The following is a 22,475-nucleotide window of genomic DNA, read 5'->3' on the forward strand; positions in this document are numbered from 1 at the left end:
AACAGTCCCGCTTAGCTAGGCAGTCTTTGTGTGTTTCGTCGACCACGTTGACTTACGACCACGAGGATTTGTTCCTGTGGTCGCCGTCGATCTATATTTTGAACCAGGAATACCTCAGTCACGTGACTTTGCTATGACACGTGAACGCGCGTCGCCTTATCAGACCTCGCGCAGGAGCGACGACAGCCCTTCCAGGAAAGTCGAGTATGATCTTCAACGCGCGTTTAGTCAAGTGCAACTTCACCATGCTGAATGCCAAAGACTTGACTTATTTCAACGCCGCCAGCAACAAGAAGAGCTTGATGCAAGGGAGATGGTCCAGGCAGAAGTCCATCGAAAGGAGATCAACTATGCGACCGCTCAGCATGAACTAGTACGACAGCAAGCTGAAGCTGTTCTTCGATCATATCTAAAGAAAGAGGAAGAAGAGCGTCGCAAGCGTGAGGAGGAGCGAAGAAGGCAGGAGGAAGAAGAGGAAAAGCGAAGACAGGAAGCAGAAGCGGCACGGAGACTGGCCGAGCTGGAGCGCAGAGAGCGTGAGGAAAGAGAACGACGAGAGAGAGAAGAACGGGAGAATGCCGAGAAAGAGCGCGTTGCCATCCTTGAAAAGCAAAAGGAGGACGCAGAGGAAAAGCACCGCAAAGAGCGCGAAGCAACTGAAAAGGCTCAACGAGAAGAATCCCAGAGACTAGAACGCGAACAGCAGGATCAAAAAGACCGTGAAAGTGCCCTCAAGCAGCAGCAGCAACAACATCACCAACAACGAGAGGCGGACAAGACCAGTGCTATCACCAGCCAAAACCTTTCACCAGCAGCAATGACAATCCCCGCACAGAAACCCACACAAAGCACATCATCCACTCGTCATAATCTAGAGGCAGAACACAGACATTACCTAGCAATTCACCAGAAGCTCAAAGCCTTCCGGAAGGATTTCTGGGACAACACGAGAAAGAACCCAGCTCTAAAACCTCACGTTGGGGATATGCGAAGGGCGATGAAAACCAGTATCGGCCAACTGACTGACGATAGGGTTGGCAATAGGGTTCCTGTGAGTTGAAGATCCTTCTACCTTCTTCTCCCATGAATTAATACTGACATTCTTCCCTTTTGCCCAAACCAGCACGAGAGAATCCGCTCAACACTCATCCGAGCACTGAAAGAACTACCATCTCCACCGGTCACTGTGAACGACTACCTTCCACCCGGACTTAGCCTTCTCGACAAAAACACCACCACCATCCCATCACTCGTCCTGTACCTCCTATCCATGTTCAGCAAAGCCGTTATGAACGCCTTTGTAGGCGAATGCGCTGTGAACCCAAAAGCCGCCGAACCGATCGGCACACTCGCCGCCCAGATCTTTTCCATGCCCGAGCTACAATTCACGCGCAACGTTCCATCCCTCAACTCGGGCATCCACTACGAGGCCTTCGGCGGCTCAGCACCCACCCCGCCGATGAAACCCAGCAGCTGCTCGCTAATTGCCGTTCTAGTGTGCAAGTTCCACGCCGCGGCCCCCGCGTTATTTGGCGTCTCTGGCTCCGAATCCACCAGCGCCGGAAGACTCCGCCTGGGCTGGCGCACCGAACACGTCTCCGACGGCAAGAAAGCTTTCGTCGAAGAACAAAAGCATTACGACCGCCTGACAGGGCTCGGGGTCGGGTATGCGTCCATCGCTTTGCGGAACTTCTCCAAAGCTCGCCTCCAAAACCCCTGGCCGCCCCGCCACTACTGGGAAAGCCTTGCCAGTATCGCGAACACGCCCCCTGCCGAGGTACAAACTAGTCACCTGATTCTCCTCAAGTCGATGCTGGAAAATGTCGCCCGCGACCGCTTCGTACTGTTCTACGGCGCCGCCGGAATCGCCGCCTTGAGGCAGGCGGTCGTCGCTTTCCCAGCCTCGCTGCCGCGAGAGATCCAGGAGAAGCCCGCTGCGAGGGCGCTGGTGCTTATGGCTGAGAGTTGGAAAATGGGCTGGGATTGAACAAAATAAAATTGAAACGCAGACTCTCTGGTCTGCCGCTTTTTTGCGGGGTTGTTCGGGGGCATGCCTTCGATCACGAACTACACGGCGAATATTCCGTGCTCCCATTGACTGATTGGCTGATCGATCGATCGATCAATAAACTGGCTCCTTGTGTCCTTCAGCTGACACCAGAGTGCGCATTGTCATTGTCACTGTCTATCTGTCTCGATCAATAAGGGCGAGTGCCAGAGGGGAGTTTCGCGGGTCCGCTATTCTCGTAGCATATCATACTTTATTTAGTGAGACAATCTCACTAGAATAAATCGAGAGTTTTCCGCAAAAACACGGCATAGGCGATCTACTTTTATGATGCGAGAGGTTGGGGTTAAAATGGGTCGTACCAATAGACATTTCCAGTTTGACGGCCCAAATAACTACATCCCAAGTCGACGTGACGACGTACATAGTATCATAGAAAGTCCAGCCCTTGCCATGCCACACCTGTTTCCTTCATTTTCCGATGCACATATTGTGAGAGCGCCTCGAATGCCAGAGGCATCCAACATCACCCGGCTTAATCCAGTTTCAGCGTCCATTGGTTTCTTTCCATCCATATTTATCCCCATACCAAAACCAACCCAAAGTCTACTCAGACCAGCGCGATGGACCTCAGCAAGTTACTCTTGTGGACGTTCCACCAGTCCTTGAAACCGCCGTCGGCCCAGTACGGGGTATCGACGACGAAGCAATCCGACCAGCTGCTGCCCAAGGCGAGATTCCCGCCACCAGTGTCGATGACATTGTTGCCACCTATGCTACCTGCGCCGTCGAGGCGTGGACCGACACTGTCCATGTAGAAGAGGCGTATGGCACGGGTCTCATCAAGGACATGGACGACAATGGTGATGGTGGCGAAGGCGAGCATGGCAACGAACGCCAGCACCGTCATTCCAACAGCCCGCCCCGGCATCTTGTGGTGTCTTCCTTTTTGCTTGTACGGGTCGATCGGGTTGGGGCCTGGCCGGGCGTTCTTCGGCTCAAGGGATATGAGAGGGAATGAGACGAAGAGCTCTTTGGGATGCGAAAGGGCTCGTGGAATCCAGCGGGAGGCGAATCCCAATACAATAAGACCGTATAGTAGCCCAACACCGCCAACTACAATCTCGGAGAGGACCAGATATGTCATCAGGTTCGGGTTGAGGTCACTGTCGCTGCCGTTGTTGTGGTCAGAGAGGAGGCAAGATTTAGGATATGTGACAGTTAGGTTCGTGAAATGGTCGGTGTTGTTGGACCAAAGATACTGGGTATCACAGCCAACAAAAGATGGAGGGCTGGGGAACATTGCACATGATTCCATGTCGTGCCCTGTCTTGAAGCCCAACATGCATGGACAGTTTCCCCCTTGGATGGCAAATTCTTGGTATGATGTTTTCTTGTCCTGGAGGAAAGAGAAGATAGCAAGAACAACACAGCTATAGATCATGAGTAGGTCTATCACAATGAGGAGATATAGGATGCGTGGCATGGCCCGACTCCCCAGGTATGTCTGTACCGAAGTGAACATGATCACAAGGCTGGCAATTCCAGGGTATGTATGTTTCTCCCCTGACACAATTTGAATCATAAGTGCTAGAGTGGTGGCTGCCCGTAATGTTGACCAAGTGATACCGATTGCAGTAGTGGTAAGTGCGAATGTACCAAGTCCACCATGCATGTTTGTTCCACTGAGTGTGGTATCGACTGACACAGTCCTCCGGCGCTGATCATTGACAAAGGTATCCATTGCATCGTTCTCAATCAGAGTCCTAGTTGTCGAAAAGTCGTTCGAAGATGATGCAGATGTCCATCTCCTGTGGCGCTGCTCATACGAAGATGATTGTCGGATTGGCTGATAAGATATATCGTTCATCGAGATGAGACTAGCACCTGACTTGATCCTTTTCGTTGATTCCCATGATTTGTAAGACGTTTGTACACCAAGAAACCCCAGGATGATAGAAAGAGTCACACTCGCGGCGACGAAAGGCCACGGTGTGGGCCGTGTGATCCAGTATGCTTCGAGCGAGGATGTATGATTTGTATCAAGGTAACCAGTGAGCAGGAGTTGCGACCTATTGCCCTGTGAAGCCATAGCGAGTTAAAACCAGGCGACAGGAATCTCGACTGAAAGACTCGATTCTCAGCCTGATTGCTGATTTCTCTTACAGCCACTATCAATCATATCCCAAAGCTGCAGTAAAGAACCATGGTCATCATCATCATCATCATCATCAAGGAGACACCTTTCAACCCTCAGTATCCTCTTGAAAGACTTCCATGACATGACTAACGGCGAGGTTGAAAAGAGAACCGAGACTGGGGCCAAAAATGTGAGGTCCAAATCCGAAAACGCCTGATCTGGCACTTTCAACAGGCGCAGGGCTGAGGGGAAGACTTGACCGGCCATGTGGCGCTTGTTTGAGGGTAGAGGAAGCCGTCATGGGCGGCTCATATCGAACCAAAAGTATCCAGGAAGGCTAGCCACCTCAAGCACGAGAAAAGGACGACTGCCAATAGGTACTCAGGCGACGCATTATTCCACAAATACGAGAGTAGGTGCCTTGTAGTCTGTGATAAGGTGCAAAACCTGACAGGTGTAGCCAATTAGTCAGGACCCGAGCGTTTATCCTTTTCGTATATGCAGCCCCTCCTCCATTGGGGCTGAAGGTCTTGGAGGGGGTTCGCCCAAAACGTTTGCCATCGCGTGGACGGCTCTCATTATGGCCGATAGAGCGACAACACTTCGTTGCAATGACGTTTGGACTTTCAATGCTGGTTGGCATCCATACCCCCCTTCGACGTTGCGGACGGAAGAGCATTGTTTGAAGAAGCAGATCCCAAGCCTATGTAGCATTCGGGAATTTTGCGGCCTCTTGGGGCCAACGTAGATTGGCGCCTCCTCACCGGCCATGGCACCGACTGGGGCCACGATCGTCTTGAAGAGTTGGAAACGAGCACAACATCAGGCTGGTGGCTCAAAGTAGAAGAATGAGGGAAGCAATCGTATTGAAGGGACAGCCTCATTCGTCAATCACCGTATCGGTTGCCATAACCGACAGGGCAAGTGCATAAGTACCAAACGCCCATTTCCAGTCTTTGGTCGATTGGATTTTGCGCCATTTGAAAACAAGCACCTTTACCGTGCATCGAAGGAAGCATCCGTGACTCAGCCTATTGGGCTATTGGACCGTGCATTGCCCATCACGATGCGTTGCTGGGCCTCTGGACACGAATGGAAAGAGTTTGACCTTGGGGACTGGGATGCTCTCGGAAAGAATTAATTGTCAAACGCCTCTCTTGTCCTGCGTACTACTAGTGGCTAGCACACCACTCTGTGCCTTCTAGCTGAGAGATCTAAGTGCGGTACCTCGTATACCAGACAGCTTGGTAGATGAAGGAGTTGACGGAGAAGGGACCTCAGAAGAGGTCGGAAGGCTAATTAACCAAATTAATAATTCGTCCGGGGTTCACCTTCGACAACAGTTAAACTTCACAACCCCGTGCCCCGACATACACCCTGACTTGCCTCTGAGCTTACTACAGCTCTTCATTATTTAAGTCATAAAAAGGTCAGCCTTTCTCAATCTACTTGATGAAATTAGTCAGCCGTTCATCAGGGTGTTCTGCATGCGCAACAAGGCCCGATAAGGCTATACTAAAGGGAGGTACCACCCCCAGATATTTCTCCCTTTCTCTCCTCTGATCGTAGTTCTTTCCACAGCCTCGCGTGTTATTTGAGTGTGCAAATGAGTCATCATTCCCTGGCATCCACTGTACCAGTCTAACAAGTTCTCTTGAGGGGCATCGTCCGACGTCTTGGAGCTCCCTCTCCGCACCGGCAGTTCACGGTAGCATTGGCAATTGCGCACCCCAGCTCTAACTCGAATGAATAGCGGGGAGGCTTGGTGCAAGGATTCCCCATGCTTCATGGTCAAAAGGCACTGACCGACTCATGATCCTGATCAAGAATCGACTCTATATAAGGAGGTAATCAATTGAGCAGTTTCAAGAGTTTGAGGCATCGCCGCGTGTTCCACCTGTCAAGATGGTAGACATCTCGAGGAAAGACACTCTCATTCTCGAAAAGACCATCTCGTACTTGGAAGCTGGGCCTCAGGACGCACCGTTGCTGATCTTCGTTCATGGATGGCCGGCGATTGCTGACGTCTGGAAACCCCAGATTCTTACTTTCGCTGGCCTAGGCTTTCGGGTTGTTGCCCCAGATCTGCCCGGCTTCGGCAAGTCCTTCAAATCCGACAACAAAAAAGATTTCTCCTTGAAGTGGGTCAATACAATTCTCCTGAGGTTCCTGAAGCATCTTGGCCGAACACAGGCTATATGGATTGGGCATGACTGGGGCGCTGGCGTCGTTTGGTCCTTGCTTTCACATTATCCGGAGAACTGCATTGGTGTTGCCAATATGTGCATCGCCTATCGAACCATCGAATGTGGTGTTCAAGAAGGACTCATCAAACATGCCGATCGGGAACTATACCCTGAAGACCAATACCCAAATGCACAGTGGGATTATATGGTATACTACCAAGACGAAAAGAATTTCGACAAATGCATTCGAGACTTTGAGAGCGATATCCCAAATTTCTTTCGGGTTGTTTATCGCAAAGGCGATCCAGAAACCTTGAACACGCCGACGTTTACAGCCTCAATTACGAAGAACAACGGCTGGTTTGGTGAGGAAGGCAAACCACCCGAGCTTCCACTTGACACCGATGTCCTCAATCAGGAGACTCACGCGAAGCTCGTAGAAGCATTTCAGGAGAGTGGCTTCCGTTCACCAACATCATACTATCTCAATATGGAGGACAACGCTCAATATACTGAGGACTGGCAGATAAATGAAGGGTTGGTCAACCTCCCAGTTCTCTTCATTGGAGCCAAGTACGATTCCGTCGCGATGACAGCAAAGAAGTCCAAAGCTACGGAACAGATGAGGAACTTCTGCCGTAAATTCACCCAGGTCAACATCGCTGGCGGGCATTGGATAGCACAGGAGAAGCCGGAAGAAGTCAACGCTGCCATTGCGAAATGGATCGCGACGGCCCTTCCAGCATCGGTCTGGCCGGCTCCCCAGCCAGAATCCTAAGATAAAATTGGTTACTTGGTCTCGCATCTAGATATTACACGTAACGGCCAACCTATGTAGCTAGCTAGGATGTCCAGAAGATGATGAGAGTCTACGCTCAGCTCACCCTTTTGTGGGAACAAAGTGACACCGCCCTTTGTTTACCCTGACTAGCCTACCCGAGCGTGAGCTAGCCATCTAACTTACGTACGCGTCGCGCTGAGTTTTGGGTGCTATTATGCGGATCTCAACTGATGTGCCAGTCGGCACAACAGCTAATTTGGACCACAACGATAGATAGGTATGTATGGAGCACCATGCTACCTATGGCATAAACAATTATCCAAAAGTTGTAAAATTGTAAATGAGGTATTGTACTTTCTAAAAAAGGTTACTTTTAGAAAGAATGACCTCTTGCTCCTACGGGCCACTTAACTACGGAGTATACACTCCGTACCAGGGTTGTTATGCGCCGCACCTCCCCCCGCACCTGTCAGGCAGGCAGCAGCGTTAGCTCTCGTCTTAGTTCTCTCGAGGGCTTCTCTTTCTCTCGTTTTTGCTCAATCAGTTAACCTATACCAGCCCAGTGGCCCTCACTACTGGTGGGTAAGTTAAGGTTGGTGACGATAAGATCTAAGTGAGTGGATGAGCGGGTGTTTGAAGTGGCGCAATTAGTATGAAGCTCGAGGAAGGGTCGGCGTCGTCATATCTCCTCTCTCTGGTGCCAGCTGCAAGCATGGTGCAACCCTCGGCGACGTTCAGCCTACTCGTCATCTTCAGCCTCATCGCATCAATCACAGCGGAGTGCACAGGCCACACACCAGCATTCCCATCTCCAGACTACGGGCAGAAGAGCTTTGAATTACTAGAAGCATTCAACGGCATTTCGAACGCATTGACCGTCTTGACTGCTGATCAAGACTACAATGCATCGTCCTACTCAATCGAGATAACATCGGCAGACTCAACACTGTGGACGACGTACCACACAGCAGAGGCAAAGAACGACTCACGGCCCGGGGCCGCTGAAGTCAACGGGCAAAGCACATACCGCATCGCTAGTATCACCAAGAGCTTTACCGTGCTAGGGCTCCTCTACCAGGATGCCGCTGGCAACCTCAGCCTCGAAGACACCATCGGCACATATGTGTCCGAACTCGTCAGGGGCCACCAGCAAGGGTCCATCCCCTGGAAGGACATTACTCTGCGAACACTCGCAAGTCAGCTGAGTGGCATCCCTCGGGACTTCGCACAAGGGGACATGTTCAACGATTTCCAAGACCCCATCCAGTACGGCTTCCCGCCCGTCTCATACACAGATCTCCCGCTATGCGACTCATTCACGAATTACACGCACCCATGCACAGGCAAAGACCTCATCAACTGGCTCCGCTCCGCGACCGGCACACCGGTATTCGCACCGAACCAAAGATCCACATACTCCAATATCGCCTTCGAACTCCTCGGCCTCGTCCTCGCGAATGTCACGGGACTCAGCTACGAAGAATACATCCAAACAGCAATCCTAGAGCCCCTGAACATGATAGGAACCTCATTCCTGAAACCAGCAGACAGCGTAGCTGTCCTGCCCAAAGGTGAGCAATGGTACTGGGATGTTGACGAAGGAGTCCAAAACCCAACGGGGGGTCTTTTCGCCACATCAAGCGACATGTCGAGTTTCCTACGCTATATCCTCACACACTTCAACGGCATAACGCCAGCACTGAACTGGTTCCAGCCCGCCTCGTTTGCGGAAGGCGTGCACTCCTTCTACGGAGCGCCGTGGGAGATTTTCCGGACCGACAAAATCCTAACTCAACCATCCTCTCGCCGCCCAGTGACCTTCATCACGAAAGGCGGCGGCCTACCAGGCTACTCGACCAACATCCTCCTGGTGCCCGAATACTCGCTTGGCATCACAATCCTCACAGCAGGAAACCCCCGACTCCTCTCAAAAGTCCGCGAGATCGTGACCACCAAGCTCATCAACGCTGCAGACAAATTCGCGGAGCGACAGGCCTGTGCCCGCTATGCCGGGACCTACTCCGCGCCGCACATCAACAGCACGCTCGAGATCACCCTCTCGCCGTACCGGGGCCTCTATGTCTCCCACTTCCTGTCCAACGGCACGGACACGCTGTCGCTGTTCCTCGACCAAGTCCGCGAGCGGTACAGCGAAGATATCACGCTGCAGCTGATCCCGACACTGCTGTACCGCGACGAGGAGCAGAAGCGGGGCGAGCTGTTCCGCGCCGTCTTCGACTTCCCCCCCAAACCCCAGGGCTCGTCGGGTGTGTGGGATGACTTCTGTACTACTGATGTCAGCCCGCTCATGTATGCTGGAAAATCTGTTGGCGAAGTCGTCTTCTGGGATACAGACTCCTCGGGGCAAAGGTATGACAGGGTCGAGCTGTCGGCTTTCAGGGTGTCGCTTGACCGTGTACTAGATGAGAGAGACAAGGATGGCGGGCTGGCCGAACCATTGCTTGTTCAGGGGCTTTAAGCACCACTGATGGAAATGAAAAAGAGAACCAAGAGGAACGTGTTGATGATTTGGAACGCGGACGGCGCGGCTTGGATGTTTCAATCCGGGGTACACTTCTGCCCTCTATCTGGAAAAACACTCTCTATATCTGTGGATCAACTGCTTCGACCGTTGACGACAAGGACCTTTCAGCATTCGAATGGAATTTGGAATACAGTTCTAACCTAGAATCTAGCATGTCATCATTTCATGCAACGTACCGGTGTTGCTTTGGACGACATTTTCGTACTCTCCATGTCTCGCCCTGGAACAGTAAATCCAGCACCTCGTTTCTTCTCAGTCCATTCTCCATATTTGAGAGCCCACTTGGCTCTGGCAATTGGACGACACCGTATTCGTGCAGTTTCTCTATGCTTTCCGATGTAAACATACAATGTTCATCTCCATCCTGATTATCCACACAGTTGTGGAGTGAGGTTTTCCCTGGTTGCTCAACGCAAATTAACCAATTACTTATCATCCTCCTCCCCATCGTCGAGATGCTCCTCCGCATCAACAAAGATGTCTTCTCCATCCTTTAAGGCGGCGGCACGCTTCATCTCCGCATCCGTGAGCTTTTGACGTTCATGGAGATCATCACAATCAAGATCAGAGACTCCGTCGTCTTCGACGTCCTTGGTCAGGCTCAGGTCCCCGTCCGGGGTATCACTGGACGTGGCTGGTGCATGTAGTCTTGCTTCGGAGTCAATATCACGGAAGAATGGATGATCTCTAGTAAGCACCTTCCCAGAGCAAACATACCCCATCGGCGTTTGTGCGAAATCTTGGTCTTTTGCTCGAAGGTTGAGCCATTCTTGGAGGAAACCCAGTGTCTTGACTTTTGTGAGTTGGGCCTGTGGTGCCTTGCATGGTATGGACCCAGGCTGAGCAATAAGATCAATTTCTTCAAACTCCACTGGAGTGTTTTCGGTACCGTAGAAAGGCAACCTGTCTATTTCTGCCAGCCCACGGGATGACTCCTCGCACGTTGCATTGTTAGTGACATCAAGGAACTCGAGCATGTGAGCAAGCTCCTCGAAAGGGAAGTAAAGACGGCCTGAGAACAGCCCGACCTGGACCCGGAGCCACAAAGGAGCCTCCCAATCCTGTCTGAGTGACGATATTGCATAGTATTTCAAATCGTTGAATTGTAGCATCTTCCTCGTGACTGGAGCTGCGTAGGTCAGTAGATGGACCTCTTGTTTGACTGCTTCCCTAAGTAACGGTACGAGAAGCTCGGCTTCCTCTGGGCTGACGAGAATCGCAGTATCTGATAGTTCGCTCCAGAGTATGTACTGAGTGTGCCTCAGGAAGTTATCATGGTACTTGCCGGTAGTCATGTATACTGTCTTGCGAAATTCCAGTGAGACAAATAGCCTCGAGTTAACCGGCAGATTCAACTTATATTTCTGGCCAATATTTGTGTGACGCATGTATAGAAAAAGCTGCTGACATGTCATATTCCCTGCCCTTAACTCGCCTGAGTTGACGAATGCCCGAATGTCAAGGTCGAGACCCGAAAAGCTCTGGGGGTAGAAGCGTGGTGGGTTTTGTCTCTCACGAACTGTCTCAGCTCCGATAGCCACTTCGCGTTCCTGTTCGACTTCTTGAAGCGCAGAGGCATGGACTGCATTCCCCGTGTCCCGGAATGCTTTACGATTTGTCTCAAGCTCTCTCACAAACGAAGCAATCTGGCCATCATTGAATGGGCCCTGAGGCAGCTTTCCTCGACCGCTTTTCTCATAACGAGGTTCATAAAGCGATTTCAGAGTGTGTTGTTCAGGATCCTCCAGCACTTTGGCGTAGGAGGAACGGTGGTATGCATTAGTCAGGAAGTTAGGGTAGTCATTCCTAGCCTGTGAGCGGCGGCAAAAATCTGTACCCTGGGCATAGAATAACGGTTGAAGATTTTCAAGGCCTTGAATTGTCTGCTCAAGTAACCAGCAAATAATATCACGCGAATCGATATGGTTGCGCACTGTCTTGCGCTGAAAGTCTATGATTGACTGATGGACCTCAGGAGGTGCAATGAACGTAACTCTCTGTGTAGTGCCCAATTGACGAAGCCTCATCACCACTTGCAATATTTGGTCTTTTGTTTGGCCCAGACTGAGCGTAACAGCGCCATGAGCGCCTGGTGGAAATTTCAAGTCGGTACCACGCGTGTGAGATTCGTCGAGATAGACTAAGCACTCACCCAAGTTATCAGCAAATGGCGACGCCACTAAGGGCAAAGTCTTCCTGCCCCGGTAAGTGACCATGGCACGGTTGTCCTCGTCGAAATAGATTGCAGCCGGAGCGGTTGTATCGAGTTCAAGCAATTTCTTGGCCAGGTCATAGTTGGTCATCTCCAAGATCGCAGCTCCTGAATCAATCAGAATTCTAATATTCTTGAAGCGCAATTTCACGTGGAACTGCTTTGCATGCTTTGGAAACACGAAATTGTTCAAGAAATAATCAATAGCGGCCGTGTTGAAGCGGAAATGGCGCCAGATGTATTCGAGCTGCAAGGTATCTTCAGGGTTCAAGGCGGTCCAATCTCGATAATGACCAGAGAGACTTTCAGATGCTTGAATCCATTCTTCAATTCACGAGCAGGGTCATCTGATTTCAATATTTGCTCCAGACTCTTTCGAAGATGGTCCTGAGAAAGACCTTGATAATAGAAGGAGAGGCATGTAAAGAGCAATGACATGTCCACACGGCCCCATTCGGCAAGGTTGGAGGGGACCCCTTTTGCGTGAAAAGGAACTGCCACAGGATCTCGGGTGGGATGTAACCCATATTGTACATTCCAAGGCCTACTGAGACAAAGTAACAATATTCGGTGAACAATGAGACCCCGAACCAGATGGATGACAAATCCAGCGGCAGGATTACCTCTGGATATTTTTGACACAAAATTTGTAACTTTCTTTGGTGGGAGACTCTTGGACATGAAGATCTCGATAGCCTTTCTTTCTGAGATCGAGAACTCTTCAATCTCGAGGATATTTGTTTTTCCGCTGCAAATGTCCTAGACAATTTGCTGAACGAGAGCCTTCTGCGGATCACTGTGAAGAAAGTAAACAAATGGAAATCTACCTTGCTGACGATGGACAACTTGAATTTTTGAGCCGAACTGAACTTGTAGGTGGTGTAGGTGTGATTCGACCACATGCAGGATGGCTTCGATGGTCTCCCACCTATACTTGGCGCCGTCGACTGTAGCTTGAGGGCCTGACGGATAGACGAGCTGTGTCCTGACTGCCATAGTGAAATCACATTCATCAAGGACATCGCGACAGTTATTATCTAGTCATGCTTGGAACTGAATCATACGAGTAGCTTCTTCAATTCGGTTATCTGATAGCTGCTGCTGACCAGATAGCATGATTGACAGGATGTTTTCGGGCAGTGCAATGATCACCCCACATTTCTTTAACATCTCTTTGTGAACTTGCGCGTACGATTGAATGGTTTCACTCGTACACGTTGTCTGCCGGGAGAAGGGAACATGGCAAAGCTTTCTCTGCAGTAAACCTCTGAGTCGGGATTGGAGTAACTGGCCAGTCTGCAATAGGAGTGCTTTCGGGACGATGATGCGGCATAGTGCCGATCCACTCGCAAGCACCGAAGCTACCATCGGAATGACGACTGAAGTCTTCCCCTTACCCATGTTTAACTGCAGTACTGAATTTGAACCTTATGCTCCCGATATCGTGGCGAGGGGCGACATCTGCCTGTACGGGTCTGATAAGAAGATTGGCTTCAATCTCCAGTAAAAGGCAATCCGGATAGTCTCTTGGAGTCCAATTTGAATGACCATTATTGTCGAGCTCGTCCTGTAGAAGTTGAGGCTTCCGCTGCGGGCCGCGTCTCGTATGCGGAGAAGGCGCTGCCATCGAGTGATAAGGAGTCCTAGATGGAGAATTGCAGTCCTAACAGAATCTTCCATTTCAAAGTTGCGCGAACTTCTCGGCGTCTCTAGCAGAGCCCGTTCTTTAGGAAATGGCCAAAGTCCAGTGTTTTGAATACATTCCGATCCAGGCACCCCAGATTTCAAGGCCGAGCAAATTCTCTCATGGCACTGTTGTACTTCACGCTCGGCAGCAGCCACATCTAATCCAACTTTGTCGGAATTTAAGGGAACTTTCAATTTCGTCGAGGAGTTGCTGATCTTCTTAAGCGCCGCAGTAGATTCTTCCAATCTACGGAGATATCCTGCTCGCACGATCGAACAGGATTTTGGTAACTTTAAGTCAGTTATAATATCTTGTAATTCATTTGTTTTGTGAAGGGAATGGTGGCTGTCTGAAGCATACGAAGCTAGAGATCTTTCCTGTTTATCTCCCATATTCATCCCAATCACCTGGCTCAATAATGTGGTAGGCATTAGATGAGTGGCTCGTGGTGTAAGGAGTCCAGTATTGCTTGGTCCAGATTGTAGATCTCGCTTGGGTCCGGTAGCTCGAAATTTGGCCGGAATGATTTGCACCTGACTAAGATGTTGCTCGAATTCATGGTTTTGGAACATGGCTTGATACGGTGGTAGGAGCAATAAAACTGCTTCCTTATGATCTATAAACTCGTTACAGACTTCATCAACGAGAGGTTGGGCGCAAGGCCATTGATCACAGACCGACTGCACCAGTTGCTTGATTTGCTCCTTTACCTTTGCATCATATGCTCTGTGGGATGCATGTACTGCCTTTTGTTACCGCTGACTGTGGCCCTTAGGAAAATCTCGGGCTTTTTGGCCGTGTTTCGATAAAATGTCTTCAAAATATTTCGGCGATGGGATGAAACCAGCCTTGAATTGTGTAAAATAGGGCCAAGATGGTAGATCTAGCGCTTTCAAGTCTTGCAATACGGCACAAGCTATGAGCACCTGAACCGCGTGGATGTTAAGATCTTTCTTAAAGCAGATACATGCTGTCAGAAATAACAGCTTGTACTTAGCGTTTCGACAGCCTAAAGAGATTCACCGCGATCCCCAGGATGAGGCTAAACTGATGTTCAACTGATCACTCAGTCTTAACTTGTCGTACACCACCGTCCCGTTGCCAAAGCCTCCGATGTGTGGCCAATTTTGCATCATCAGGACCAGAGCACCTGGTGAAGGGAGTCTCTTGGACCACTGTTGCAGTAGACGGGGCGCATGGAGCACGTGGCTCTGTTCCGCATCATATTCTGTATATCCACGAACAGGATAGGCCATGTCACAAGGACCAATATCGAGTGAGTCTTTGAATAGTCGTTTCTGGAACATTTGTCTTCGATTTTGGCTTCGATGAACCAAATAACCATCGCTGACATGGTTGACATTCTGGCTCTTCGGATGCTTACCGAGATAGGGTGATGGTGTTGGTGCACCACACATTTGGTTGAGCTCAAATTGTAACTTGATATCGGATCTAGCCTTGGTAAGATCAACAAGGTGTTTGAAGCGGTCGTCCTGCATACCCACTGTGAGCTGTGGATCCCACGTCACGGTTTCCATTACTCTGAGCTCTGGAGGATAGAACATTCGCAGAGGCGTCAAGCCCGCGATATGATCTAAGAGCGTCATATTGATGGCAGTAAGTGGAGTATATGGCTGGCAGTCTCCTGACTGAAGAATATTGCACGCCTCTTCCGTTCCGGTTTCGCCAGTCAATGAGTCAGGGAGACAAAATGAAGTCAGAGCGTGAAGCAAGGCTTTCGTGTAATAGAGGCGTGGCTCCGTTGCACAAGTAGCTCTTCCAAGCACTTCATCCAGAAAGTATCTAGCGTAGAGAGCTTCTGGTGACTTGATGTGCACTTCAACATGAAGGCCTTTACGTTCCACGCTGGGAATTCTTAAGGGTACAAGAATACTTCTCTACTGTTGGTTGTGGATGTCCCTCAGGACAATTTTGGATCCAAGTCCATACCATACGCCTGCGTCCCGATTGGGGTCAACCTCAGCACGTAGCTCTTGGCTTTCCAGTAGACCGTTTGAGTTTACATAGAAGTTGAGATTATAGCGGGGAAGTGCAGCTACTAAAGCGGCTCTTTGTGGTTGGTAAAGGAGGACATGGCTTCAGTCTTCAAACCCGCGAAAATTGCTAGCCACATGATTGAACAGGTTGCCACGACTGTCGATAAGGTTATGTATCCCTCGAGAGCGATAGCCAGTCCTGGACGAGAGGTTGATACGCCAGTTGCTGTCAAGAGACCTCCAGATCATTGTTGCCTTTCGTATCTCGATTACAATTTTTCGAACGTTCAACCAATGTACACAATTCTCGACCAATGACGCTGGTAAATCGAAGGAATAGTTGTTTTGGTAGACGCTAGTTGGGATGAACTCCAAGAGCTCGCCGGCTGCGAAAGCGCGGATCACGAGCTGCCCGTGTCTGAAGCCGATGTGGACCTCATGGCCTTTAACCAACATGCCCAGCTTGTAGGCAATACCACGTAACGAGGATGGATTTACACTCAGTCTCTGGAAAGGGAAAACCTGATGGATGGCTTCAGAGTTGCGATGCTCCATAGGTAGTTCTCTTTGCACAGTCTTGCCATCCACAAGCAGGACACCAGACATGAGATGGAATTCAACAATCTGCGCATCCATGCTCTGGGTGGAGCCTAGTTTTAATAAGGCCCATATACCGTTAATATTTTCCTTGAAAGAGAATGGATCAATTGAATTGTCATATACTCTCTCACTAACAATGTCGGCTTTGGCGGAACCCATGATCAAAGACTGCGGGTTTGCCTCCAAGGAGCATTGAAGAATATCTTGCAAGCGATAGATCATCCGCAAATCTCGTATGAACATGCTTGGTAAGATCGATGAGAGATCTGCAAGGCTCTTGGGTAGAAAAATTTGCGCGGATACTGCTGCCTCAATGAAGATGCTTAAAGACCACTGGTCGATGCATATAGGCAGGGAAGTGGCTGCCTGAAGTTCCCAATGTGTAAAAGTACGCTTGCAAAGCAAGGTAGCTCACAATATCAATTGCGACAACCGGCGAGATGTAGCAACATTCGTCGTGGACCAAGATTCCTTTCGCAGAAGGCGGGTCCACTGTATTGTTGTATCCCAGCCGCAGCCAAGAAGTTCAAGGGCTCGCACTCGGACCGAAGTAGATCCAAGCCCGAGGACTTTCAATATCAAGGTGATCAGAATGCTCATGCTACAATGGTCACGCCAATTTGAGCGGATAGTAGTCAGTCGTTTGTCAATCTGTGATGCCAAAGCATTGCAGAAAGCGTCACCCTGGAAGAATTTAATCTGAGAATATACGTCTTGGCTATCTTCGGGATCTGTTCGTGCGCACAATGATTCCAAAATGATCATGACGGCTTCGGAGCTGAGATTGAGATTGGAAGAGCCCATTTCAATAAGCAAAGCGGGCCAAAACCGATTGAATTTACAGATCACGCTCTGAAAGGCAACAAACTCTTGAAGGCTGAGACTCTTAGGACAACGAGGTTGCCCGGCAAGAATTTCATTCGAGTCGAAAACAGCGTTCGCTGCGATGAACTTTCCACCAGGCTTGGGTATGCCAACAGTCTCCATTAGTCGTGAAGGATACTCAATTTTCGCGAATGGACTAGCTTGCGGTCTGGGAATCGCACAGTGGTGGTTGAAGGTTATTGCCCGTGAGTGTTCTGATGGCCACAGTTTCGTAGCGGTGTCATAGAACTCAAATTTCAATCCACTGTTCATAGAGACCTTATCAAAAGGTACCGGGAAATGCACAGACCGGAAGTGGGTCTTAAGAAAGGACTTGGTCTTTGATCCGAGGGTAATCATAGCAGAAGATGATATTCCCATCCATGTCTGACGACCGGCTTCAATAGCTGACATCGATGTCTCTATAATAATCATGTACAGAAGTCAGAGGTTCTTTCGCTGTCGGTTGGACTTCTGGTAGACCAAGAGAGGCAATTATGCGCCATGTAGCATTTCTCTACACAGAAAATGGTTTCGGGCAAAGTAGTTCGAACAGGACTGCCTTACATTCTCCTTGGTGGTACGGGAGAGGCTTCTCAAGGCGTTCAATTCGGATACTATCTGCTTTTCGAGTCAACGCACATTTACTGCACTTCTCTGCGTGTTCGAGCCTCAAGTTGTCACCAACTAGATCATATTGGCATGTCATCGCTGCTAATTTTTGTAACAACATCTCATGCTTGGAGTCTAGCTTCGCCCATTCGTCGTGCTTCATTTGAATTTCAGCGATAGTTTTCGCTTCAATCGCCCGAAGAGGTTGATGCAGCTCGGAGTCACTTGGCAGATAATCATACTACTTCTCTGCAAAACAGCCATTGGTGGGGTTGTCGAAGACAGATTGATCGCTAGTTGCATCGGAATGACGATGGTAAAGATATTGCTGCAAATTCCAGGAGTCGAGCTAAACCGTGTTGCTTTCATAGCCGCAAGCAATCGAGAATTGAGGATTGGAAGATTGGTTTGAAATAACTCAGAGCTGGGAAAAGGTGACTTAGAGCTTTGTCCATGATCATCCACATCCACATGATAGTTAAGATCATGAGGCTGCGTTCCTCTGTTCCAATGAGATAGGAGCCTGCTGACGCCGAGAGATAGTCATGAACACGCGCCGATAGCTGGATCAGGACTTCCTTGCAGGTTGTTGATTCAGGGTGAACCTCACTCAGGCGATTGGCTTTCCGTAATTCAAAATCATCAATATCAGTCAACTCGCAGTGATGCTTGGGAAACTTGCGATATTCGATTGGCATGGCATATGTATCAATTACAGTCTTCTTTGAAAACGGGTGATTGAGTGTTGCAAAATACTTTGAACTGTTTGCAAGGCTGAGTTTGAAATTCATTGGGGCAGCCATGCGAACTCTCAAGGGCTGAATGGTTCATGAAATTCTTTCTTTGCAGCCGTTCCAGATATTTCGAAGAACTCTTCTTGATTGTGCGATATGTTGCTGAAAGCCTGGGCGTAGCTGCGATGAAGAATAGCATACACTTTCGAGAGCTTAAAACGATTTGCCCTGTTCGGCTTTTGCCAGACGGCGGCAGAGTTTCGTGAGAAGTCCATGGGAGGTTTCTGGGCTCAAGCAGCCAACCGATTCGTTCAGGAGACGTGCATGGATCATACACATCATAATTTTATACAACGCTTGTGCCACAGCTGGGCTGGACAATAGGGTGAGATGACGCAAGACACCCACGCGCAACAATAACCAGAAGGGCGATCGTCTCCAAGGAAGGCTGCTTTTCTCGGCAACGTCCTGTTTCTCAGCAGCGCGCTCTGTCCAGCGGACTTCATCCCTCACGCGCTTCCGGAGTGTACTAACGACGAGGGTTTTGCCTATTCCTTCGAGCAATGTGATGAGTAGGCTTGTAATGAGGGCTGGGTTCGTGGTAGCTCTCAGCTCAGCCACACCTGACTGTGCTTTTCCGCTGACAGCTAGAAAACTTGTGATCCGCTCCAGGCTGGCCCGTTGTAGGAATCGGCCAAGTATCTCTGGAAAGCGCGATCTCCGAAGACAGTGGCGGGAATTGCTGCTGCAGAGGTTGGGAAGTCCCACTGTAAGGTACCTTTCGATTTAAGGACATCTTCAGACCTCGGCGAGACTTCAAATGCCTCGAAGAGGACGTGGTTGGCGAGGTCATGAGCACCTCGGTGGATAAGGATGCCAGCATTCTGCTTATGTACATGTATGATGAGGATTCCGTCATCTTTAAGATTTTGAAATGCGTCCTCCAAGGCTCGACTGTCGAGAGAATGTGAGCTATGAACGAGACGACAGTGGCGTAGTGAAGGACAGATTATCGAGCGTGGAGGCAAAGTAGCCACTCGTCTGTCGGTTGAGCTCTTCACAAGCTGTCGGAAATCTCCCTAAGAGATCGATGTTGACTTGACGGAGATTCGAGTCGTCAGTGCCAGGCAGGTTCGGCGGGAGAAGTATGTGGTTGACAACAGCCTGGAGCTGTAGATTAGGGCAGGCCATTGCGGATCTGCATTGCAAGAAGAAGGATAGGATTTGGTGAGCTGATGCGATACGATCAATCTAATGACAAGGGAGTTGTTGGTGGGTGGTAAGGGTGCGGGTGAACGCAGGTGAGGAAGAGGTGAAGATCCTGGGAGAAGGGTTCATCACACATTCAACAACGTGACTGCCGTTGTGCGGTTAGGCAGTACCCAAGGTCGACAATCACATTCACTGCCTCGATGAACACGCGTGTTTCTCGACTTTCAAGTGAAGAGAGGCGAACACTCGCAAAGTCGAATTCGAAGTAGTGGTTGGGGAGATTGCTTTCGAGATTAGGCCATGAGTTGCCTCAGATCGAAGATAGCTTCCTTCCACATCGTAAACCGTTCCAAGTGCGCATATAACATGTTATCATCTTGACAATATCATCAACGAGGGGTCAAATTTGTTGGCCAGCCTCATGACAAATTGGAAATTGCCCACCCTCTGCAGCCTCCCGAGCCTCTTTGTTTCTTCCCCCCAGGTCCATGCGTCTCTTCCAACATATTCGCCAGTAGGTTCTACCAGGGCACGATCGAAAAGTTCCACGGGCTAGAGGGTGGAACGAGTGCTATCTGATGGATAATTTGTTGCCTCTGCAATAGAACTAGAGCAGGCGGTCGAAATCAAGACATACTCCAGAGCCAGTTACTCCCCGATCCAGAGGCGCTGCCAGAAGCACCGAAATCTAAGTTCGACAAGAACAATGCATCATCCGCATCCGCATTCAGTTGATCAGCAACGAACAACATATGGTCCTGCGAGAGCTCAAATTGTTCTGCAAGGTCTGGAGATATTAGGTCGAGGGGTGTAGTACCATGTGTCTGCACTGGTGAGGTGAGGATTCGAGTATGCGAGACAACCGCTTCTTGTTCTCTGCCGGAGGCTGAGTTGTGATAGTTCGCTATACTGACGGCTCTGTCAGCTCCAGAGATATTCTTCATTTGATCTGCAGAAGGAGCGCTGGTCCGTGAGTGGGCTTCACGGTCTTGGAGATGCTTCGTCTTGGTCCCATACATTGCAGCAGGGAATCTCTCCCAGAGTCTTTTGGCCAAGCGGTTGAGCCTGTCTAACTCACTCTGCCGCAGCTGCGCCGGAACACTTCCTCGCTGTTTCATGTCAAGCAAGATTTTGTTACCACGACGTTTGACACTGGCCCCAACAGGAACTATCCGCAGTATGTCATCTAGGATGATCAGAACCGAGGCAGCCGAGCTGGTAAACTCAAGGTCAAAGGGGAGGAAGTTATCCAGCATGTTATTTTCAGCCAAAGCGCAAAGAATGGCAAGCGTTTTCGCTGCAGAATCTGCACAAGTCTGGAGCAGGTCGCGTATCGAACCCGTAAGGTCTTGCATCCCAGTGCCGTCCTGGAGCGATTTCAATCTTTCCTGCAGAAGGCAAAGAAGAAGGGGTCTGATTGCCAAGATGATGCACTATCAACTCAGTTAGCTTATGCGAAATGCACCAAATGGTGCTCAACGAGTCAATAAGACATGTGACTCCGAGGAAATACAAACCTGGTGATACAGGAGCCGGAGGTGAGTTGCCCCCTTTGACAATGTGTCTAAGGAACTCTTGAACTTGAAGTTAATAGTGCCTTCAAGCTCTTCAGCAATCTCAGCCAACCTTCTCAGAAGAGATCTAATTTTAGAAAGATACGAGGCTTCGAGACTACCGTCTGCACTGTACAGCTCTTTTCATTTTTACCGAAGAGTTAGCGTCTAGCGAGCTGAAGATACCTGAAGCTTTCGAACGTACCATTCAAAATCTGAGAAATCAGTCTAGACAGCCTCACGTGAAGGCTCAAGGTAGCATTACGCTGCGAAGATTGCTGAGGCGGAGCAAGGTAAGCCTTGATATCTTCATCCTGGACTGAGGTCGGAGCGCCAACAGCTGATGACAAAGTGCGATCTAGGACATAGGCTGTCCACCAAATATTTGCGCACCTTTCGGCAAGCTTTTCTCCTAGTAGATCGGCAGGAATGCGAGTATGCATTCCATCCACTAGTGCAATACGCAAAGCTCGACCAATCTAGCACAACGTGTGAGTAGGGCATAGCGAGCGAAGGATTGGTAGATAGATTGGCAAGGCTTACATAGGAATAGGCAGTTTGCCTCATATCAAGGCAGTAGAAGTAGAGGGCAATCAGATTCAATACTTCAACTGCCAGGACCGGCTCCTCGTGCAATTCCGGGGTATCGGGTAACACAGACATTGCTCGTGTGAAGAACTCAGAGCCTGAGAGCCCTCCTGGGGTTTTGGGCCCGTTGAGGAAACCTTTGCCAAAAGCCAAGACTAATAAATATTGAGTATACCAGAGCCTAGAGCTTCCGACTTTCTCAGGTGCTTCAGCGTAGAACTCATGGAGGTGCTGTAAAAATTCATTTTCATCGAACAGACGAAGAATCCCCCCCAGATGGAATTTCACCGTGTTGGTCAGATATATGGCGAAGTCCAAGGACGGGAGTCGGCTCAGGTCAGGCCTCTCCTCTGGGCTAATGTGTTTCCATGAGAACTTGTACGCATCTCCATCGAGGCTGAAAGCACTGTCTTCCTCAGGCCCTTCATCATCAAAAAGGTGCTCCTTGATGATTGATACGGCTCGAATATTGAAAGACCACGTAGAAGAGGTCCCAAGATAAACTGCGGCTGATCAGTACTACTACCCACTTTGCTTCATTGGAGCATACTGACGCCATCTGCGACGCTTGTTAGGTCTGTTCCGGAGAAAGAAAGAGGGTGTATCTGTCTCCTGCGGTTGAGCACCGTCTGACCCGACAAGGCCAAGTCCCGCGTCGGCAGCATGAGCACATCTTCTGCTATACCCGGGGGTCAATGGCTCTGAACTTCCAGCGATTTCCGAGGCGTGCGCTGCTCGTCTAAGATTCTCTAGATA

At 49.8% G+C, this 22,475-nt stretch overlaps 9 protein-coding genes across 9 annotated transcripts; 3 read left to right on the forward strand and 6 right to left on the reverse strand.

The window, feature by feature from the left end:
- Positions 1-133: 133 nt before the first annotated feature.
- Positions 134-1,987, forward strand: A1O9_07704 (uncharacterized protein; the record flags this gene model as incomplete). The annotated part of the gene is made up of 2 exons (XM_013403259.1): positions 134-1,051; positions 1,124-1,987. 2 exons carry the CDS (start codon positions 134-136, stop codon positions 1,985-1,987), a joined length of 1,782 nt encoding a protein of 593 aa, XP_013258713.1.
- A 631-nt stretch (positions 1,988-2,618) lies between these two features.
- A1O9_07705 (uncharacterized protein) lies at positions 2,619-4,100 on the reverse strand (the record flags this gene model as incomplete). Its single annotated transcript, XM_013403260.1, has 1 exon — positions 2,619-4,100. One exon carries the CDS (start codon positions 4,098-4,100, stop codon positions 2,619-2,621), a length of 1,482 nt encoding a protein of 493 aa, XP_013258714.1.
- A 1,953-nt stretch (positions 4,101-6,053) lies between these two features.
- A1O9_07706 (uncharacterized protein) lies at positions 6,054-7,112 on the forward strand (the record flags this gene model as incomplete). The annotated part of the gene is made up of 1 exon (XM_013403261.1): positions 6,054-7,112. One exon carries the CDS (start codon positions 6,054-6,056, stop codon positions 7,110-7,112), a length of 1,059 nt encoding a protein of 352 aa, XP_013258715.1.
- A 715-nt stretch (positions 7,113-7,827) lies between these two features.
- On the forward strand, positions 7,828-9,594 carry A1O9_07707 (uncharacterized protein; the record flags this gene model as incomplete). Its single annotated transcript, XM_013403262.1, has 1 exon — positions 7,828-9,594. One exon carries the CDS (start codon positions 7,828-7,830, stop codon positions 9,592-9,594), a length of 1,767 nt encoding a protein of 588 aa, XP_013258716.1.
- A 491-nt stretch (positions 9,595-10,085) lies between these two features.
- A1O9_07708 (uncharacterized protein) lies at positions 10,086-12,310 on the reverse strand (the record flags this gene model as incomplete). Its single annotated transcript, XM_013403263.1, has 2 exons — positions 10,086-12,119; positions 12,167-12,310. 2 exons carry the CDS (start codon positions 12,308-12,310, stop codon positions 10,086-10,088), a joined length of 2,178 nt encoding a protein of 725 aa, XP_013258717.1.
- Positions 12,311-14,578: 2,268 nt separating this feature from the next.
- A1O9_07709 (uncharacterized protein) lies at positions 14,579-16,315 on the reverse strand (the record flags this gene model as incomplete). Its single annotated transcript, XM_013403264.1, has 2 exons — positions 14,579-15,425; positions 15,672-16,315. 2 exons carry the CDS (start codon positions 16,313-16,315, stop codon positions 14,579-14,581), a joined length of 1,491 nt encoding a protein of 496 aa, XP_013258718.1.
- Positions 16,316-16,567: 252 nt separating this feature from the next.
- On the reverse strand, positions 16,568-17,434 carry A1O9_07710 (uncharacterized protein; the record flags this gene model as incomplete). The annotated part of the gene is made up of 1 exon (XM_013403265.1): positions 16,568-17,434. The coding sequence occupies one exon, from the start codon at positions 17,432-17,434 to the stop codon at positions 16,568-16,570; it is 867 nt and encodes a 288-aa protein (XP_013258719.1).
- Positions 17,435-17,997: 563 nt separating this feature from the next.
- Positions 17,998-18,423, reverse strand: A1O9_07711 (uncharacterized protein; the record flags this gene model as incomplete). Its single annotated transcript, XM_013403266.1, has 1 exon — positions 17,998-18,423. One exon carries the CDS (start codon positions 18,421-18,423, stop codon positions 17,998-18,000), a length of 426 nt encoding a protein of 141 aa, XP_013258720.1.
- Positions 18,424-20,204: 1,781 nt separating this feature from the next.
- Positions 20,205-21,794, reverse strand: A1O9_07712 (uncharacterized protein; the record flags this gene model as incomplete). The annotated part of the gene is made up of 4 exons (XM_013403267.1): positions 20,205-21,011; positions 21,096-21,271; positions 21,337-21,610; positions 21,675-21,794. 4 exons carry the CDS (start codon positions 21,792-21,794, stop codon positions 20,205-20,207), a joined length of 1,377 nt encoding a protein of 458 aa, XP_013258721.1.
- Between the last annotated feature and the right edge of the window lie 681 nt (positions 21,795-22,475).

The sequence above is a fragment of the Exophiala aquamarina genome (genome assembly GCF_000709125.1).
Source record: "Exophiala aquamarina CBS 119918 chromosome Unknown aczIA-supercont1.6, whole genome shotgun sequence".
In the NCBI taxonomy this organism is placed as follows: domain Eukaryota; kingdom Fungi; phylum Ascomycota; class Eurotiomycetes; order Chaetothyriales; family Herpotrichiellaceae; genus Exophiala; species Exophiala aquamarina.